Source organism: Brienomyrus brachyistius, chromosome 7, assembly GCF_023856365.1.
Source record: "Brienomyrus brachyistius isolate T26 chromosome 7, BBRACH_0.4, whole genome shotgun sequence".
In the NCBI taxonomy this organism is placed as follows: domain Eukaryota; kingdom Metazoa; phylum Chordata; class Actinopteri; order Osteoglossiformes; family Mormyridae; genus Brienomyrus; species Brienomyrus brachyistius.
Genome location: NC_064539.1, coordinates 10,216,330 through 10,239,417, shown reverse-complemented (window position 1 = coordinate 10,239,417; position 23,088 = coordinate 10,216,330). Strand labels below are relative to the sequence as shown.

At 37.3% G+C, this 23,088-nt stretch overlaps 1 protein-coding gene across 3 annotated transcripts in view; it reads right to left on the bottom strand.

Annotated features, from left to right (window-relative positions):
- The window catches only part of LOC125745724 (spindlin-Z), a 32,606-nt gene extending 9,776 nt beyond the window's left edge, over positions 1 to 22,830 (bottom strand). The window contains exons 1-3 of one of the 3 annotated variants that reach the window (XM_049018856.1): positions 22,658 to 22,830; positions 1,062 to 1,111; positions 903 to 989 (exon numbers count right to left, since the gene is read on the bottom strand). In XM_049018856.1, the coding sequence (XP_048874813.1) occupies positions 903 to 954 (52 nt within the window). In that variant the 5' untranslated portion in view covers positions 955 to 989; positions 1,062 to 1,111; positions 22,658 to 22,830. Of the gene's footprint in view, positions 1 to 902; positions 1,112 to 22,657 lie in introns of all 3 variants that reach the window. The other 2 variants (XM_049018855.1, XM_049018854.1) reach the window with 2 other exon arrangements.
- Positions 22,831 to 23,088: the final 258 nt, after the last annotated feature.

Below are 23,088 nucleotides of genomic sequence, written 5' to 3'. Positions count from 1 at the left end.
AGTGACCATATATTTGTATTTCTTTGAAAGTGACTCCAAGTAAAATACGATTTTGCAATGTGAAAAGTACAGCAGATGTATATTCAAGGTCAACATGGATACTGTGGCAGGCTGTGGGATAGAATTCTGCCACAAGACATGGTGGGATGATAAAAGAACAGGCTTTAACTGAAGACTGTTTATAGGTGAGAGGGGTTCAACATCAAAGCTCCATTAATGCGAGTAAAACTACCAATAATAATTTTTACAAAGAACAGCAAACATGAAACCTGCACTAAAATTGGTCTGTCCTGCCTCCCCAGGTCTCACCGTCATTTTCCCATCCTTTGTCAATCATTCTCCCAAATGACCCTATGAAAACCTTAGCCAGGTAATTAGCACACCTGGTATTTTGTGGGTTTCGTTAATTGGGTTACCTGTAGGCAAATGGCTGGAGATTAATTGCCATGGAAACACCAAAGATTACCTACACCCAGTCCGGCACCACTACTGCGCCTCTCACAGGCAGAGAATATGTTTATATTTTTTGGTACTGAATTAATTTTGGATTGGGACACCGAGTAAAGTGATGCCAGTTTTGCTTTACAGAATTAGTCATTTTCAGCAGAGAAGGTGCTAAGGTTTTATTTGGAGTTGCAAAACAAAAAGTACATCACGTTATTATTGGCTACCATAAGATTATTTCACAAGTCATTGTCATAATATTTTCTCTTACTCTTTTTAGTGCTGTGTCCTTTTTTCGGAATCTCACTGATGCCTCACATATGATTAGCATTTTTATTGTAAAACATTTATGGAAAAGAATTAATCCTCATAACAGAGTGGCACTGGAATAAACGCAATGACTACACTTGCATGCATGCGCACACAAATACAGAGACAAAATAAAATGTAGGTCTTACCTGCATCAGCTCTGGATCTCTGGCCCGCTGTCTTCCCGAATGGGGTCTTCATTCATCTGGATTTAGGTGAGCAGCCAAGCTGCCGGACTAGGGTGAAAAATATCTATGCTACCCAATCCAGAGGGGAGATGGCAGTAAAAGAAACACCGGTATCCTCACCCCACCATGTAAGCTGATGCTCTTGCTGAGATGATCAGCTGGTGCGAGTCCTGGAAAACAGAAACAAGAAATAAAAATGCAACCTTGACTATAAAGTGCGGAAGAAACAACTCAAGGTAACGTACTGAGAGCATTTGTCCACAAACGGCCCTATGTCCCAGACAGTTTTATGTAGGCTGGCGCTGTACCACATGGTTTTATTATAAAACTAGGCTGCACTTGAAAGATGTGGCTGTTCATGTAATTAAACAGATTTCAATAGGACTGACTGTCACTGTATAAAATGAAAGTGTCCAAAAGCAACTGCTTAAATATTCATGCTCTGAAATGTATTTCATGAGTTTCAGCTTAAAAATGGGATTGAATGAGGACGAACCAGAGAATAAAAGGTCTTCCCTTCAGTGGATATCATTCTGTGCTGGACTTTTGTATGCCTGCTACTGAAGAAAAAAAAGACTTCATTATGTTTTTCTGGATTAACCATTGGTGTGTGCAGCCGGACAACTCTGCTCTTGTACAAACTGAGACTAAACTCCAGTATAAATGTTTCATATTTATTTTACATGGACGTACTGGTACCTGTTAAGCAGTGGCTCTAAACCTTTTTTTCTTTCTTTTTTGAAATCCAATAACCCCGTGTCCAGGAAAACATGTATTGGCCACCCAACATAGGCTATGAAATTGTTTCTGCAATGGCGACAAATTGCCAGTGTTTATTAACAATTTGCTTACACTGCCAATTAATTAAACTTGAAGCTCAAGAAGAGTCGGAGATGAAGAGTGTAGCTGAAGTGGCATCTGGAAATACCTTGTGACGAACCACAGGACACATGCAAGCCAAGCTGTGCATATTACTGACCAAACACCAAAAGTTTAGCTAAACATTTTAAAGGGCAATACAAAGAGCTGAGAGAGATAAGTATCTTATTTATGAATTAATGATATATTAATGCACATAAGCTTGCTGTGGATGCGATTTTTTTGGGTTAAAACCTTTTTGGATTCAGTTAAACATATGCGCACTGAGGCGGTCTGCAATTATTTTACCCTGTGGGTTGCGTTTTGCTCCGTACAATCTTGTGAAGTCGTGCTGATGATTCGGATACAAACTTAGAATCGTGCATTTGTTAGAAGTGTATGGAGCAATGTGAAGGTTTATTATATTTTATTTTTTTTAAGATACAGTGATATGCATTTACAAAAAATTCTAAAGATTTTACTGAAAACAAAATTGAAGTTTTTTTTTCTCTCATCGATTTACAATAAAATTAGCTGGTAATGGATTAGATTATAGTTTCCCTTTATTTTTATGGTGAATTGCAAGATCATTGCAATGTACCCATATAAAAACCTTGAAGAAATAAACATTCAGTAAAAATGCTTTTTTACACTAATTTATAACATTTCTTAAATAGTTTTGTCTTAGTTTTCCAAAGGCACTGTTCTAAAGACAACTTGTTAAATAGCCCACACTACCATATTTGCAGCCTTTTCATAGAAGTGTATGAGAGCTATTCTCACCTCTGACTACATGATAACGACCAGCAATAACAACTACTCAGTCAATGTTTCCACCAAATAAGGAGAGTTTGGTTTATGTGAGTATTCCCACTGATATTTAATAGGACTGTCACTATCGACTGTATTAATAATCTAGCTATCTGCCAGACAATTTGATGATTAATAGCGTACTCATTTATATATTATATATATAAAAACCACACAAACGTGTAAATAAATGCACACACACACACACACACACACACACACACACACACACACACACACACACACACACACACACACACACACACACACACACACATACATACAGCTGTGGGGAAAAAATAAACCACTCTATATTTTTAAACAAATTGGCACTGTTAAATCCTGGTTTAGTTCTGGCCACCCAGAAGGCTACCCTAAGGAGCAGATTGCGTAGAAGTTCATAATTTCTAAGACAGCAGTACACAAGAACAAAGTGAAGCAGGAGACACTGGGAACGACCAGAAACCAGCCAGGTAAAGGGCAGAAGAGACTTTCTAATGCCAGAGATGATCATTCACTTATACGGCACTTTCTCATGAATCGTAGGATGACATCAAGTGACCTTCCAAAAGAATGGGAAACATTAAGTGCAGGTGTGAAGTGCACGGCTAGGACAGTTTGTATCAGGCTCTTAGAAGCAGGACTGAAGTGCCATAAAGCAAGGAAGTGGCCCTCCATTAATGAGAAACAGGGAAGAGCCAGGCTGCAGTTTGTACACGCACATGCACACGCACACACAGCCTTTAGCTTTATGGCGCACATTTGTCATGGCATTGTTTCCACAGGCTTACGCAACATACAAGACCAAGTGCGCGCGCGTATGTATATGTATATATACATATACATATACATACATATACATACACACACACATGTACTTGGTCTTGTATGGACTCCTATTAACTCATTATGGCTCTACAAGGGAACTTCCAGAATTTATGAAACCACTAGTAAGCTAATAAACATAAGCTGACACATACCATAATTTTTAACTGCCGCAAGAGGCATACTACCAGAAACCAAGGCTGTAACGGGCATCAGACGACGAAAAGAACGGTCTGCCATTTACACCATCTAGCACTGAAAAACAGATGGACCAGTGCATTCAGTTTAGCATAACATTTATCTTTAAAAACCAGCCTCTCAGCGAGCGGCCAGACAGTACGCCAAATGTTACGTGACATTAACTTCTATGAACCGTGTCCAAAAAGAAAACTCTTACTAAGAAATTGGCACAAAACTGCAAGATTAAGGCTCGTCATAGAACATGAAAGGAAGCCAGTAGAAACTGGCAAACACCTTCTCTGGTCAGATGAAACAAAGATAAGCTTATCTGGATCTGATGAGACTTGGTGTGTTTGGCGTGGACCTGGGCAAGATTGTCATAGTGATTTCCTAGTGCCAAGGAAAAAGAGTGTATTAACAGGACAAGACAAATAAAGGTCCACGGTGCAGTCTGGTTAGGTTAATACAGATCAGCACAAGTTCAGCAGGTGCAGGGAAAATGACTTTTATAGAGGGCAACATGAATACTAGTACATACAGTAGGGCTGTCACTTTTTTCAAAAATCAAGTTTGAACAAATGTGAAATGTCACGCAATTCGTTCAAATATATTTGAATACCCGTGACCTCAGCCCCTAAAAATGTGCGACACAGAATCATTCATTTCAGTACTTTAACTGCCCATACGACGTCTATTATTTATGTTTATCCATGCCGGTACGTTGCAGCAAATAGCAAGTAGGCAAGTGTAGTCGGATCTCACAAGTATTGTGAGGGAACGCGAAAGCATTGGGAGGCATAGCAAAATTATTTCAGAAAATATTTTCCCACCCTGAGCATTTAAGGGGGACAGCAAAGAACAAAATGACGACTAACTGTCTAATGCCCTTATAGGCAACAGTGACACTTTCAATTCAAATGGGTTAATTATAGTTTGTATATGAATTTTTCACATCGTGTTTGAATATTGCTTAAATACCAACCAACAGGTTACACACCAACATACTGAATGAAAAAGATTCTCACTCTGAAGACACTTGGCTGAAAAAGACAACAGTGTAAACCATCACCTGGTCAGGTGTGTCATCTGACCGGAATCTTACAGAAAACGTTTGGTAATCTTCAAGAGAACAGTAGAAAAGCATAACTTTTCCAGCAAAAAGGAGTAGAAAAGAATCATCTGTAAAGAATGGAAGACTATCTAACCACAGATTTCTGCTACACTGCAATATCCATGTCACTAACAACAAAGGAGGACATGCAAAATAAAATCCCTAATAATGGTTGACATACACCACAAGCTGCATCCTAGAGTATATGAATGCTGGTGGGCATTACTACGAGAGACACCAATGACTAAGGCAAGATGCATCCCAATATAATTTCAATACCATCTTAATCACTTGACACTTTGAATCATGATACTTGTTAGAAGACACTGGGTATCCAAAAATAAAATCATTTAAGTATCTAAGTAATTTAATCCCACCCTTCCTTTGCTATCTGAGGTTTTGTAAGGACACTTCTTGGAAAGGCACGCAAAACAATAATATCTTTTTTTCTATCAGGAAAAGACATTTCACCTATTTTTTCAAGTAATTAACTCATGTGTGTTCAGGAACATTTGAAACCAACATTTCTCTAGCTTGTTACATTAACGAAAGATATTTTTGAACTATTGAAACACTGATGAATGTCAATAATGTTACTGAAACATGTGGACAATCATTGAAAGGAAAGTGGTTACAGCTAAAGCCCTGTTAGATCCTTTCACCAAAATATTTATGGCTTGTTGACTGTAAGCTATAGTGCAGGTTACACAGGTATCCAAAACAAGTGATTTCTCTGAGTTTTGGTCTTGTATGGACTCCTTTTAATCCAGTATAGCTCCACATGGCAACTTCCAGAATTTATGAAACCAGATAGTAAAATTGCACAAATACAGGGAAAAAGTACAAGAGCACTGGTAAGCTACTAAACATAAGCTGAAACAGATGCAGCCGACAGATAGGCACAAATACATCAAAAAGTATCTGGCTACATATTACAAATACTTGCCCAACAAATGTATCAAAACACTGGTGTGAGTTAAAATTCAAGTAATTTTTTATTTGAAAATACAAAATACATGTAAAATAGTTACAGCCCTCCTAATGCGTACCATTTACAATACATACAGCTTTTCCCTAACTTTAAATAGAATAAAAATGTTCTAAAAATTAAAGAAAAAAAGATTTACATGTGTCATAGCGTTAATTGCAAAATGAAAAATAACTTTTGTAACATAATGAGAGCTCAAACGGTTGCACCTGTGGCAGTGGGTTGGGGTTGGGGGGGATAGATATCGGTGCTGTCTTCCAGAACCGTGATAAGAAATCATGAAAAGTTGCATCATGGTTTTTGTCTTTGTTTCAGAACTATTACACCAATATTTCCCACAGAATTTGTGCTGGTAGCCAACAGGAGTGCCGATGTGTGTGTGCGCACATGTAAGGAGCCACACCAACACTTTCAACTTCCAGAATTTATTGCATAATGTGTGAATTTCCCACTTTGTCTTGCAGTATGGTGGTGTCGAACATTTGTGTTAACTCTAAGAAACTGTTTTTAAAATGTACACTGAAAATATGTAAATGTAACCAACGAATGTGATGCATATAATACTCAACATCAAGTTCATCAGTCGGTTCTCCCTTTTACACAGGTTCAGTGGCTATAAAAATGCATACTGATACAGAATGATACTGATAGAAATCAATTTTGTCCTTTGGAACAAAAGGAGCTAGTCTGATTTATTGTTAATGAAGGTTTCCATATATGACAAAAACACCATTTTTCTTTCGATTACTGGTCATGGGAAAACAAAGTTCACAAGCAAGCTGGGCCCAACAGGATTTGTCATGCGATTTGCTAGCATCTAGCTAGAGATGGCAATAAACTACATTTAAAAGTCCGTAAGGCTGGTCATGAAGGTTCTAAAAATTACGGAAAATAAATAAAATGACATTTGAAGTATTTAAATATTTTAAATGCATAAAACACAATCTCTCCAAGTATTTTGTCATAAATTATACATGATCTTTTTCCATCCAGCAAAATACAAATTAAAAATACACAAAAGTAACTAAATACGTATTTTAAATAAATTTTATTAAAATACAACCCATTTCTGGCAGCAGTTATTAGCAATTTCATTTAAGTTAATTTAATTTTAACGACTAACTGTATGTGTCACTGCGGGGCTTTAGATAACAGATGCTTTAAGCACTACATGGGCGTTATTTAAGCAGATTAGTATACACCAAAAATATTTATGAAAGGCGTACTGCAATATTCAAAATTTAGAAAGTTGTATAAATTCCGCATATCCTTATTAAATTCAGTTAGCAGAGCACACCACATGCGACTGTTTTGATATACGATAGAAACAACTACAGTGACAAAAGATATTATAAATCTCTCAGTAATAACGGTAATTTCATGAATATGAATAGACAACACTTAGAGTGGTTTTGCCTTTTCTGGCAGTCGATCATCCAGAATAGCGCTATGACTGTATGACTGGGTGTTTACCACATTTTACAGGATTTTACAACACATTTTTGTTTTATGTTTTTGTATTGTTCCCACATTAACTATATTTTATTATTAGCCATTGCGCCTATCCACTACCGTAATGATAACAGACGGCTAACGTGTTTGTTGGCTAACTGCTTATAGATTTCCTTTTCTTAGAAGGAAAATGCATTGCCTGGTTTTTATTGCGAAGACTTTAATGGGAAAATTACCTCAGTACATATGTAGCTTGCTGGCATTCCGCACTATTACACAGTGCCCGTTCATCAGTTAAGCTTCTCCTTCAGCCTCCCACCACACGCACAGAACTGAAAATCCACCTTTTGTTCTTATATATTTCACTCATGTGGTGCATATTACAAAATAAATTGAATATAGACTTTCCTTCTCTGAATGTGCTTAAAAATCTCAAACATTGAGCTTAAAGAACAGTGTCATTGATTCATATAAATTAATTTTACTCTAGGTATTTTTGGAGAGTTTGAGTATTTGAACATGTTTTAGTTTGCATTTATATTAATCATCTCTGTGTACGTATATGAAACTTTTTTCTTATTCTTATTTGTTGCCATCTTCGTCTTGGAAGAAGAGATATTGTATCTCTATGGAACCTTCCAGGTAAAATAAAGGACAAATAAAATAAAATAAACGACTAATGTTAAGGTGTGCGGTGGCCAAATTAACATTTTTAATGTGTTTGATAAGTTCAGTGTTGCTTGAACATGAACTTTACTGACCTCGCGAAATTTCTCATAAAGACCGGGATGTCAGTCTTTAAGGTGCTTCACCAAGTTTGACGTGCTACTTGACTTCGTCGCCACAACTTTGCAGCACTGTTTGCGTAGAGGCTTATCGACATCCTTAGCCTTTCCATGCTCGTCTACAAAATACTTCCAAACGGGACTTTGGAGTTTATTTTTTTAACTAAAGCAGCTTGCGAAGTGCCTTCAACTGCAGCATATGCCAGGTTCAGCCAACTCGGTATGTGTGTGTTAACCAGCACAAATGCATTCAGTGGCTATTGAGAGGAGGGGAGGGCTGCGTGAGTGTATGCACGTGTGCACGCGTGCCTGGGCTGTAGTGATGCTGTGTGAAGTGTGGCGAATGAGCTGAAAATCAGCAGCGAATCAGCAGCGAATCAGCGCTGTTCATTCACATGCGAATACAGTTTGAATTTACAGTAATGCGGCTATTTAGAACGTGAATAGCGATCTTCAGGTGAGAGCGGCACTACACGCCCCCCATGCGGGTAAAACATGCATATTTAACTTAATTTGAAAAACTAATACCTACGACAATGGAAGTTTTCAAAAGATGACAGATTACAGATTTAGTCAGTGTTTTTTTCATGATTCTACAAAGATTTCAGCAAAATATAAGCTGAAATACAGGAGAAACATATGCAGTTGATGATACCCTTGTCCTTAGAGGGTTAATAATAGTGAATTATTTTATTTCCATGAACTCTGCATAGGCACTTCTTCATATTTATCATGTTCTATAGCGACTGCTCACAGTTCCATTTTTCATTCCATCTACAAATAAGCTGTGAAGTGGTTTTTATCATTGTTAGTTTTCTTGCCGTTCCAAAGTGATGGGTGTATGCAAACTACTACAGGTGTGGGGACACCTATCTCATCAATGTTCATTATGTAGGCCACTGACTTTGGGGGGAAAAAGTGTCACTCTAAAGTTCTAACACTTTAGTAATCAAACCACATAAAAATTCAGAATGTCTCATTCACCAATGTGTAGCCAACCCCTGTGTTTATAAGCTTCAGAGCTCAAAAGTCTTGGTTAGAAATGTTTACAATGTGATTTTTTACAATTTCTGAGAAATTGAAAATAGGTCTGAAAATAGGTTTTTGAAAAGTATATGTTTAAGGTTGATTAACAAAAAATAGAATAACATTCCAAGTGGTTTCAGATTATTGGGGCTGAGTTTGTGCTGAATAAAAGCACATGTAACACTTTGGGATACATGTTTTTTTAAATAGGTGAAATATTTTAAAATGTCAAGGCATGTCAGACTACCCCAAAAGTGGCTGAGAGGCCTCAGACTCCTGAGGATTAAACACATTTGATAGTAAGTTTTAAGTCTCAGCTCATGCAAAATAGGGATGTGGACATTGCAACAAGACACGCTCCCTCTCCCAGAAGTTCCACGAGTCTCCCGCATATTGATAGCGGCTCCCTGACTCCCGGAAATCATATACAATGATCTAGAAATTAGTTTTATAGTTTTTCGACGACTGGTGTACATGAGAGAGAGAGATGTAGTGAGAGAGAGAGAAAGAAATCTGCTTTGCATTAGCCTATGCTGTTATACTGATGGCATGTACACAGTATAGGCTAATACGAAGCGCAACTGGTGAGTGCATGTGTATGTTTCAGTGGTGTAGACCATTTGAGCATATGTATGCGAGTCTTTCAGTTTTCCCTAAACAGCCTCTCATGCTGACTTTCCTCAGTATAGAACTGTGATTGCAAAATTTAGGTGCAACAGAGTGTAGACAGACAGCAGAAGAGACAAAGAACAGAATGCACATTTCTGTCCTTACTGTTGAAGTTTAATATTTAAAATTTAAACTGATCGCTTGGTTTACTTAATTTAACTGATGTTTTCATATATTTAATTGCTGCTACTTTGCTTATCCTTGGGTTTTAAATTTTAACAGGACAAATACAGTGTGTCTCCCCTACCATTATATTAGGGTGAGCGCCCCACCAGCCCAACGGCACCTCCCGCCTCCCCTGAAGGTCAAGTTGATTTTATTTAATTCTATTTTCTATATAGCGCCAGATCACAACAGAAATCATTTAAGGTTACCTTTCTTATAGAACAGGTCTATAGATTGTCTTTTTATTAAACAAACTAAATAGCCTTATGTTATTTATTTTATTTACACAACAGCTTGGAATTTTTTCTCTACATGGTCGCGCGTTTACAATTCTCCTCTGCTCTCTGTATCGCGCATGGTGGAATTCCGGCCCGATGCGGGCACAGACACGTGTGCCCCCACACAGGTGAGCACACTCCCACCAGTGGACAGAGAGCGCACGTCGGAAAATATGTAGTGCCAGTCTTACCCAGAAAGGGCCGCTGTGTGTGCAGGTTCATTGCGACTCCATAATTAGATTACTAATTAGAGGATTGATTGGCTGAAGAGTCGTCACACCTGGGTGTGAACAGCTGACCTAAAGATAATCTCCAAAACCCGCATACACACCGACCCTTTAGATTAGATTAGCCACCCTTGATCAAAACAGTCATTTATTGCAGCCCCAGTTATCTCAAAATAAAAAATGTAAGGCATCACATCCCAGTTTACTTGGGACAGTCCCAGTATCACATGTGTTCCAATGTCCTGAGTATTCTTAAAAATATGCAAATATGCTGCCGTTTCAAAGTATTCTTTATTGTTCTGAATGTATAAAAAAAAATTAAAACAATAACAGATGCAGCCCTAGTGTTTTAAACTGCTCTCTGTACTATTATAATTACTCATTGAAATAGGAAGAATTTTAAAATTTTATTCACATTGTTTGAACTACACCACAGCAAAGAGAACAAAAATTCTAAATTACCCTTTGGATGAAAAAAAATACTCTTCCTGAAGTTTTGAAGAATATTCTAGAACTATTATTATTAGCGATATACTGAATTGACGACATACAATAACCAACATATTTTTGTTGACTATTACCAATATCAGTAACCTTTGAGTCAATTGCCAAATGGGCGACTGCCGGTAGTGAAACTTGCAGAACTTGCCCTCAGAGAATAGTGGAGTGATTCTATATCGTTTTTTATTCTGCATTGAATGAAAGATCACTTTACAGTTTAATAATGAATTAAAAACATAAAATTGTCTCTCAGGCCAGATCTCAGCCGCAGGCTGGTACTTTGAGACCTTTTTTAAGTGGTGAATGAGTTGACGAAATCCCTTGTTCTCCACAACAGAAAATCATCCAATGCAATAACCACTATTATTTTTGCAGTTCTGTCTTTAGCTCTGGTCCTGCTAACTCTGAATGTTGATTACATTTATATCTTGATTTTTAACAAATACATGTTAGAGATGCATGATATCAGTTATTATAACATTTATGTATAAATATATTATTACTCAGCATAACCGCTCAGTGGCTAGAACTGCTCTTCAAATCCCAACTCCACTTTGGATGTGGGTGATAAGCTCATTCTTCCCATGCGAGTTTCCTACTGCAGTCCATAGACATGCAACCAGGCAAAATGGCATCTCTACATTACCCAGGCAAATAACTGAGTCTGTAAGAGTTTCTCTTGTGATGGTCAGGCATCAAACACAGAGTTGCGCCCCAGTCTTATGCCCTTTGCTGCCTGGGAACACTAACCAGGATAAGTGGTAAGAAATGAGGTTCCATCCATATTCTAACAATTCAGACAGTTACATAAACTCATTTCTAATCAGCAATGCCCTTCAGTTTCAGTCAGGGCTTGAGGTTTCAGCCTGTTCTGTTGAATAAATAAATAAAGTCTGAGACAGACGGTGTAGCAGACATGCAATGTTTAAAATAAGCTACTGGCAGCAAGGAGGATGGATTTATTTTATATAATTTGTCTCACTATAAACCAATAAACCTGGTACATTAGTACCACTGCTCTCCACGTTGAGAATGTTGTGCTGTAATAAATTTAATGCGTTTTATTCGTTCCCCTTCATCAACTGAATTGTGATGTAGTCAGCTGGTTTGCAAGCTCCTTTTCCCCACGTTGTTTTTATGATTATAAATTGTGCGATTTCTCCTAAACAAATACGGCTGTACTTATTCAACTCCAGCACCACAGCTGTGCATTAATGACTTTATAAAGTATAAATATAAAATGTGTATTTCTGTAGAACTCTCTAGACTGAATCCAGCTGATGATACCAGCTAACCGATTAAGGATTACAACCACTAGCAGCAAAGCAGATGTGTATAATATTCTTAGAAGCATGAATACTGCATTGGTCTTTTGAGAATCTGAGCATAAATACAATATACACATAAATAATGGATTGTTACAGCTGCAAACATTGTTACAGCATTTTAACCATGAGAATTTTCCTGCCACTCTTTAAGAAGCTAGATGACTGCATCTTAACGAAGTTAAAGACTTAATGATATTTAAAGAATCAAGAGTATATCCCTAACTAAAAAGAAAACAATGATAATTATGAGAGATGTACTTCTGTGTCAGTCAACAAAATACCCTTGACTACAGGTACCTCGGCATTAACAAATGATTCGATTACTTTTTACCATGATGTGTTAACCTGTGAAAAATTGAAATAATATCCGTACAATTTCTAAGACATCCATCCATCCATTTTCCAAACCGCTTATCCAACTGGGTCATGGGGGTGTCCGGAGCCTATCCCGGAAACAATGGGCACGACCCAAGAACAAGCCAGGATGGGGGGCCAGCCCATCACAGGGCACAGTCACACACCATGCACTCACACATGCACACCTACGGGCAATTTAGTAACTCCAATCAGCCTCAGTATGTTTTTGGACTTTGGGGGGAAACCGGAGTACCCGGAGGAAACCCCACGACGACATGGGGAGAACATGAAAACTCCGCACACCCAGGCGGAGACTCGAACCCGGGTCCCAGAGGTGTGAGGCAACAGTGCTAACCACTGCACCACCATGCTGCCCATTTCTAAGACATATTATGATGAAAATATACACATCTTGTAATGAGCAGTGGAGTGACAGGAATGGCAATTTCCAGTGTTCAAGAAAACACAAAGATCTGGCAGACAAGTCATCTAGCACACACTGTTCAGCTTGTAAAAAGCAGATACTTTAAATTTGTCAGGAATCAGTTAAATGCTGGACATTCTAGCCAAAACACTGCCTGTGCAACAGCCTTTGTAATGGCATAATTTCTGCAGGAAACTGGAGATATACTCCACTGTGTCACAGCATTACCACTGCCTGAGCAATGCCTGCTCAAGAGAAGGGGCAGGATTTTTCATGTGAAACTGCAGTGTTTTCAGTTTAGCAAAAGAAGAATTGTAAGCTACACAAGGACATGCTGTGAGACGTATAGAAAAAGCCAGTCTGGGAATGACAACTGTTAGAGGGTAACCATAAGCAAAAAGACCAGTGCGTGCAAACCAAGTCGAGTTCTTTGAAGTGGAGCTGCAACGATTCAAGTAAACGATTACAAAAAAACCTTGACGCAAATTATTTGCTTCGATGTTTTGTTTAATCCATATGACTATGTACTGCTAAGTGATCATCGTGTTTCACATGAGGATTATTACTGTTGCACAGTGTCCATACACTGCATTACGTGTAGCGGTAGAAAAGATCATATTATACATACACACATATACATACACACATGTATATATATACGTATACATATACACATATATACATATACACATATATACACATACACATATACACACACACATATACACACACACATAAATAAAATAAAAACTTCTGTTTGTCAATATATTATTTTACCCTTATTACCCTCATCCCCAGTCTTTGCCCCTAATGTACAAGGAGTACAGTTACATCCATAAGCTCTTGGACACTGATGCAACTTTTTGTAATTTTCTCTCTGTATATCACCACAATGGATTTGAAATTAAGCAATCAAGATGTGAGGGAAGTACAGATTTTCAGCTTTAATTTAAACGGTTTAACAAAAGGTATTAAATTCAGCTATCAGAAATTACAGCTATTTTTCAGAGCGCCTCCATTTTCGGAGGCTCCAAAATAATTGGACAAAATGATATAATATAAAATGTATGTATTGTTTTAATATGTGTATGAAAGTCCTTTGCAGCCAATGACAGTCTGAAACGGTGGTTCTCAAACTCGGTCCTCAGGCTCCAGTGCCCTGCTTGTTTTCCAGCTATCCCTGCCCTACACACTGCTGATTGACTGAACACACCTGATCCAGGTAATCAAAAGCTGAAAGACAGCTGGGACTTGTGCATGGGGCAGGGATGGCAGAAAAACAAGCAGGGCAGCGGGGCCCCGAGTATAAAACCCATGGACACCTCCAAAAGCCAAGTTTCCTCTTGAGATGCTTTGCCAGGCCTTCAGTGCTGCCGTCTTCGGCTGTTGGTTGTTTGTTGGTCTTTCTGCCGTCAGTTTTGTCTTCAGTAACTGAAAAGTATGCTCTGTTGGGTTGAAATCAGACGACTAACTTGGCCATCGAAGAATGTGCCGTTTCTTACATTGAAGAACTCTTGGGTTGCTTTTGCAGTATGTTTTGGATCATTATCCATTAGCACTGAAAAGCACCTTCCAATCAGTTTCGCAGCATTTATCTGAATTTGAGTAGAGAGTACAGCTCTTTCCTGCTACTTCTGTCAACAGTCACATCACCAATAAAAACCAGTGACTCAGTTCCACTGGCGGCTATACATGCCCATACCATCAGAATGCCTCTCTATGTATGACAGATGATGTGGTATGTTACCAATCATGAGCTGTCTTTCTTTCATCATAATCTTCTCTTCCCATCAGTCTGGTACAAGTTGGGATTGGTTTCATCTTGGCAAAGAACCTTATTCCAGAATTTGGCAGGCTTTTAAAAATGTTTCCTTGCAAAATCTAATCTGGCCTTCTGGTTCTTCAGTGTTACCAGTTTGCATCTAAAAGGTAAACCCTCTGTATTCACATTCTTGAAGACGTCTCTTGATTGTAGACTTTAACAGTGATACACCTACCTCTTCAAGAGTGCTCTCGACCTGGCTAGATGTTGTGAAGGGGTGTTCCTTCACCAAAGAAAGAATTCTGCGATCAACCACATTAGTTGTATTCTGTGGTGTCCCAGGTGTTTTGGTACTGCTAAGCTCATCAGTGCATTCCTTCATTTAAGAATGCACCAAATTGTTGATTTGGGCACTCAAGTTTTAGCTCTCTCTCTAATAGGTGTGTGTGTGTGTGTGTGTGTATATATATATATACACTGAACAAAAATATAAACGCAACACTTTTGTTTTTGCTCCCATTTTTCATGAGATGGACTTAAAGATCTACAATTCATTCCAGATACACAATATTACCATTTCTCTCAAACATTTCTCACAAATCAGTCTAAATGTGTGATAGTGAGCACTTCTGCTTTGCTGAGATAATCCATCCCACCTCACAGGTGTGCCACATCAAGATGCTGATCTGACATCATGGGTAGTGCACAGGTGTACCTTATACTGCCCACAATAAAAGGCCACCCTGGAATGTGCAGTTTTTTGCTTTATTGGGGGTCTGGGGACTCAGAACCGGTCAGTATCTGGTGTGACCACCATTTGCCTCATGCAATGCAACACATCTTATATATATATAAAAAAATTCTCAACCTAATGATGGTCTCCTTCACTGGCATCGACACCTATTTGGACCTTATGTTGAGTTCTGGTGAATAGATACCAAATGCAAATTCAGTGCTTGGAATCGATTCCAGACCTTTTATCTACTTAATCTGTCACAGAGTAACGAGGGAATAGGCCACACCTGGCCAAGAAACTAGAAAATAGAGGGATTCATCCATCACATCTTGATTGCTTAATTTCAAATCCATTGTGATGGTATACAGAGAGAAATTCTGTTATGGTGCAAATTACAAAAAATGTCCAAATACTTATAGACCTAACTGTAAATGGGACATTACATATAGCGGTAGTTTTTGCAGTGTTTGCCCAATTTAGCTTGTTTTGTGGATGAAGAATGACAATGGATTTTGATCACTGGACACTTTCTATACAAGTGAATAAACCAGAAGGCATATTTTGCCTGGAAGTCTTTGTGAAACATTATACAATATTATTATTTGTACATTATTCCAATTGGGAAATGGTTCAAAACTGTTTGAAAGCTTTACATTTCTATGTTAATTTTTCGAATGATTTTTGTCCCTTAAAAATTACATTTAATTTAGCATGCTCCATGTAAAAATAGCAACTTCTGGTTTGCCAAAGGCCCAGTGCTTGTGCTGTAAACAGCTAAATTTGTTGAGAAACTGTTCTTAGTGTTCGGGGAAGATGTATTCAATAAAAGATTGCACAGTTACGGTTATTTGTGGCTTGACTTTTAAATACAGTTTAAATAAGTTTTCACTAAAGTCCGAGGTGTGTAATAATGTTTCTCTTTTGAATAGTCACTATTGCTCTTTAATAATAAAATTATTTATGCAATTACTCGATTAAATCGATGGAATAAATAGAATACACAATTACTAAAATAATCAATAGCTGCAGCCCTACTTTGAAGCAAATACCAATTCTAAAAACAACAGGGCTGCTTAAAAAAATTCTGCTACTTTAACTTCAAAACAAGACAGTCAACATTATTCAAACATTCGAGATCTTAAACCCAAAAAAACAAACAAATAAAATTCTGCAAATATCCACTGCAAAGAAATGCATAGTCATTACAATAATTTGATTCTGGTTATATAGTAAGCTAAAGTAAATGAATGCAAACTAAAGTATTTCCTTCAAGTTAACATTAAATTATTAAATTTGACCTTACTGCATGTAATAATGAAATGATGACATTTAATGTTCTTTGAGGTACAGCCCTTTAATTTGACTAAGTACCATCATTTACATTTCATTAATGTTCTGTTGAGAATAAACCGTTTTTCCGTGTAGCTTGATGTTACTATAAATTGACGGAGGTTTACATATGATCCTACTAGGTTTGCAGGTTAAATTGCATGTTTGTAAAGATCCAGAGGACGAAAAATATAGCAGGCTAAAAAAAATAAGCTAGAAAAAAAAAATATATACATAAAAATATGGCAACACCATAAATCTTTAATCTCACCTAAGTTCATCACAAGATTTAATTCACAAAATTACTTCACTCTCAGGTTCAGCACCAGATTCAGTTTCAGTTTCCAGTGCGCAGTCCACAAGTCAACATAACCCGTCATTGTTGGAAATCACCAAATACAAAGAGTTTATGATGGATGGAATGCATAAATCCAAACAATGAGATGCACTGCAAATGAAATTGGTATGTTCTCACACAGCAGAGAAGGCCTCTTTCAAAGATATTTAACATACCCGAGTGTCAACCAGAGTTGCCACAATTATTCAATTAAATGTCATTACTTAAAATAATAATAAAAAAAACAACTTATAAAATGTTCCTTCTTGATTACTCAGCAATATTGTAGAAGGAAGGTGGCGAATAGCGGGTAAGAGTTCCAATAAACAGTGAAAGCCTCAGTTGTGTGGAAGCACTTCAAATCATAATGTATAAGAACTTCAACTGGGAACCTCCTTACAGGCGCAAACTGGCTGATTTGCATACATAATTAGACTGGCATAAAAGATAAAATAGATATATGGCCCCTCAGCAATATTGGAAACTCTCACCCACCCGTATAGAAATGTGTATTATATTTCATACTATGTGGTAACCTTTATATAATAACATTTTTATAATGTTTCAATATGTAAAATACTCACAAAATTAATTTGTGGGTATTTCACAATTGAACACTGGCTCGTAAAACGATCACACATGTGATGCTCATATGCACAACCGAATAGGTACCATAAAAGCTGTCTAAACATTTTAGTGCCAATTACTAAAACTCAGAATCATGTGACTGTGAGACATAAGAAGAATCAAGACTAAGCACCAATAACTGTCATGCTATTTATGTGCATATAAACAACAATACTAATGCAAGTAATAAACACTGACCTCAATTTTGTTCCGTTAGCTTAATTTCTGTTTTATCCTTCTTTATTACAATTCCAACACAAAGTTTATGACAACTTCATGAAATTCATTCTTAAGCATCAGGTTGTGAAAGAGGGAATGTCAGTTGTTCATGCATCTATTCCACTGAACTAAAAAGCCAAATAAAGGGGGGGAAAAAAACAAAGAACTGTAAACTTGTTCCCAACGGCTTGTTTTTTGGTGGGAAAGTCAAAACAATGTTTGCTGAATGAAAATACTAGATAGTACTTGACATTAAATTCCAGTGGGTGGAAAGGGTAAAAAAGCTTTAATTATCGTTATCAGGGCAATTATGCTGATACCTCAAATTATATGCATGACAAATTCAGTTCGATTTTCAATTTGATGGAATAATCCTCTTCTAAGAGTAGAGAGCATAAATGTACTCCTGCATTTGGAATACCTAAAACAGCTTGAAAAGGTTTACATTCAAAATGCTATTATTTTACTATTTATTTCAATTATTTTGCAAATTAAGATTAGTGATTCAATTTCTAATACAGCAACTGTTACTACAACCCACCATTAAGTACAGTTAAATACAGAAGGTGGGCAGAGTTATAACTATGCATTGCATATCAAATTTGCATCAGGCATCATAATACATTATTAAGATTTTTGATTTTTATTCCTTCTTGCATTGTTTTTGTCATTAAAGTCATACTATGAAATACATCTGCGATGCTGTGGTTTAGCTTTCAATACAATTTCATTCCCCTGAATTTGTTTATATTATACCACATTGCAACAAATTAGTTAATGAAAAGGTAAAATGAAGCACTCTTTGTAACGTCTGCTACATAACATGACTTGATGGAAGTTACTTTTCATTGACAAGGTGCTTCTAAGTAAAGCAGCTGCTCCCTTTTTAGAAAATGATTTACAACCTATTAATGTCAGTGTTCACTTCACTTGTGACTCCAGAAAAGTTAAAAATGAAGCAATATATAAATAATAATAGTACAATTACAGGTACGCTCCTTCTTGCCGGTACAGGGATACTTCGGCTCATGAACTTAATTCATTCGAGGACTCAGTTCGCGACCCGAACAGTTTGCGACCTGACTCAATTTTTCCCCATTTAAAATAATGTAAATACAAATAATTCGTTCAAACTTCAGAAACACTGAATTTTTTTTTCTTTTTATGTTTTTCTGTGAGGAAGAATATAGACTTAAATTAAAACAACCTTAAAAAGTGAAAAAGGGAAAGAGAGAACATACGTTTACGGAAGGCGGACCAATATAAAACAGAGCATATGCTTGTTGGTGCGCTGGTCGTCGAAAGATACCAAAACACGGAAAAGAACCACAAAACATCCCGCCAAAAAAAACAAACGGTTAACGGTAAAAGACAGAGCAACAGTCAAAAACAATACAGTTCTCAAAAATGTGATTTTTTTATTATACTGTACATTATTTTCATATGCATAAAATTATGTACATTTCGTGATGCCACGCGTTGCATGCCGATGAACTTCTTTGATTGTACTGTAAACAAACAATACGCAATTGCCACTATGAGTGAATGGAGAATATAACACTTAAATAGAAGTTACTTAATTTCTTATTAATGAAATACTGTAATGCGACTTATGCGACTGTTAACCATCACAAACACGTTAATCAATCACTGAAAGGTACCGCTATAACATATAATGTTCTCTCTCTATTTTTTTCAGACATTTGACCTCTGAGGAGATATAGTAAAGACATACATCTACACATTTTTTTCTATACATTCCACAACCGTTCTTGGGAATAATGTTTTGGGTGGTTCTTTGGGGCACTTTCAATGGACCCTTTTGGGGGGTGTTTGTGTATTCGTAGTCTTCACGAACCGGTACAAAAATTTTTCAAACATCTGGTTCGTTACCCGATTTGTTCTTGAACAGGATTGTTCGCGGGTCGAGGTACCACTGTACTTGTATCAAGGGTGGTCAACCTTATCTGCAAAGGGATGGTGTGCACACAGATTTTTGGGATAACCTTTAAGTCAGCTGTTCACACCCAGGTGTGAGGACTCCTCAGCCAATCAGTAATCTAATTAGGGAGTTGCAGAGAAGACCTGCATAGATAACAGTCCTTTTTGGATAAGACTGCCTACCCCTGACTTGTATTACAAAAATGTCACCAAAAAAAACGCATGCCCAACATTGTTTAACTTCTTAATAATGTAATGCTTCTTAATAACTGATCTATTAATGTTGGCATTTTGACCTCCAGAATAAATTTTTAATTCCACTGTCCAAAAGCTCATCACTACTACAAAAAACTTCATATCACCTTTTCACAACCAGAAATCAGGGAATTTCATGAAAAGCTCAGTAAATGCTAATTAACTTATAAAAGACCAATGGGAAAAAATAACCACCACCTGGATGGTGCAACAGGGCCCAGAAAAACACGTCTGTAGAGTTAACTGTACTTAACACAGCAATCTTAAAGGATTTGTTTATTATTCATAATTACAGGCCTAAAATATCTAGAATAAAAGGGCATGCACATTCCTTCAGAATTATTTAGCTTTGTTTGTTTCATGGGTTTTAGTCAGTATCATTTGGGAAAAAAATGAAATGATTACATATCAGACGCTTTGCCTGCACTGTTGTATGTTTTTGGATCAAAACTGCATGTAAGTGGACTGTGTATCTGTTTACACAGAACTATGATACATACAGGGTAGTTACACTTACATAAAAATCAAGCAAGACTAAAATTACTTTGCTCTACATGCCACAACCAGCATTATGAGTATTAAGAGAATGATTTAATAAAGCTCAAGTGCTTCCTTAGGCCAGGTGTGCTTTAAAAAAAGCTAGATCGGGCACACACACACACAGGCACTCATGAATCACGATTCTTGATGGAAAATTTTCCTTTTTTTACCCCTAGTGGCAGGTGAAAAAATGAAGAACCCCTCCCTGCTACTTCCAAATTTACTAAAAGAAAAAGGCAAAATGATGTTGTGAAAATGATAAGTTGGACTGTTATAGTATAGAAGACATTTTTCGCAAGCAGCAGTAAAGGCCTGGTATCTAACTTCCCCTTTTTAATAAAAGCAAAAAAAAATGTCAGTTACTCAGTGTTACAAAAGGATTTCTTGTTAGTCTTCTATACATATGCTACCTCCAAGTACATTTTGCTGTTGTTTTTTTCCCATTTGCCATATTGTAGGTTAACCACCAAATTAACAAGCTGTTGTGGTTTCATATGACCTTTTCTCCACTCTTATCAAATGGCATTATTTCAAAACCCCAACATACAGGCCTTCCTTCTTATTTTGTGAAACTGTAATTAACATTTATTTTGGTCCTTCCAACATTCTTTGAAAGATAGTGATTTAAGTGAATTGAGTGTCAAACAAAAATCTTTATATGGCCTGATAGGTGTGTGCAAGTGAAGAAGAGATTTAAACCTTATGCAGTCAACTGCAGAAAAAGTCATTATTTCTACATTTTCTTCCCTTGCTAAATTTAGTTAATAAATAAAACTAAATCCCTGTCATTTGTTGAACAATGTTTTAATAGCAAAAAGTATTCTTTATTTTTATTACTATTGTTATCATCAGCGACAATACCAATAATCACTACTGTCATTATTACCGATTATATCCATTTATCATCAAATGTGAAACAATGTGCACTGGTAAAATCTATTCCAGAAAACACTGCAAAGTGAACATAAATATATATTATCAGGGCAGCTTTAACTGCAACGACAATGGCAGTTAATATTCCCCAAAACCTGCACTGTACAATGTATCCTGCAGAGGTGCTTGTTTAAATCTGTCACGAATTTCAAAATAACTAACAGCACACCCCCTCCCCACACACACACACACACAGAGATTTACTCAGGATAATTAAATCGGCGTACACGTTTTCTATGACTTGGCCGTATGCTTATAATGTATGTATTGTTTTCTATTTCATTACAGTGAGCTCTAACGCCTTGACAGAAAAAAAGATCTTTTACTACAAAAAATGACGACAGCATTCAACAATGCAGCAGAAAACCAGTTTAAAAAATAGGTTTCAGGCAGACTGGCGAAATTGGATGAAAACAGCGCATTTTCATCATAACGACATGCATTGAAACAAATGTATCAAAGAACCCAGCTACTTATTCGCTTATTGCATCAACTTTTGTTCCACTACGTGTTTTACAGTGCAATTTGTCTACGGTTTGGAGAAAACTGGAGCAAGCTTATTTTCTTTCAGTGAGGTAAAAATCCATACACCAAACTACCCGCATATCGTCAAACTTACCCCAAGGATGTTCACCTACACAAAAATGGGAACAAGTTGGCCACAAATGTAATAACACTAAATAAGCAGAGAATACTGACACGATTTGTTTAAATGCGAAACAAATACTCCCGCCTGCAACAGCAATCGGCACAACATGCTAGCTACAGAGCCAGCGACGTCAATGTCAGCCATATTGCTCCAGTATTACTAGCCTATTTAGTTAGCCACAAACCCCGCAGCAAAAAATAAAAAACATATAGAAGCGCGGTGCAGCTGAACAAAGAAGGGCTCTGCTTGTCAAACACAAGGCATGGTTTCAAATGAAAACAGGCACCTTTACAATCCTCATTTTTCCATTTTACCGCATAATTCCACGCATCTAAAAATGTGCTTGTAAGGTGGATCGCCGTGGCAGAAAATACGCGGCGGTGTCGGCATTTTACGTCGCTTACCCTTTATGTTGTCAAGTTAGGAATGGCTGAGCGGCTTATTTCACCTCCCGCTCTGCCCAGTCTCAGTCAGTCTTCGTTTGTAGGGACCAGACAAATCCGACTCCACGGCCTAGCCCACCCCTCCCCCTCTGCTGCCAAATAGAGAGAACCAATGTCTAGCATAGTACACGCGCTGAATTCCACTTCCCTGCTCAATAATGATCCCCCTCCCTCCCGCGGGCCCTTCCCTGCGCCTGCGCCAGTTCGACTGCGACAGAACTGGGAACATCGAACGCGTGTCGCTGCTTACAGAGACGAATGCTGGAGTTTCAATAAGCTAACTGAATATTTCATTTTAAATATGCATTGCTCTGTTATCTTTAATCACTTAATTGACTCATCTCATTGATGAATGTGACGTTTTTTGAAAATAAAAATATAGACTTATAAAC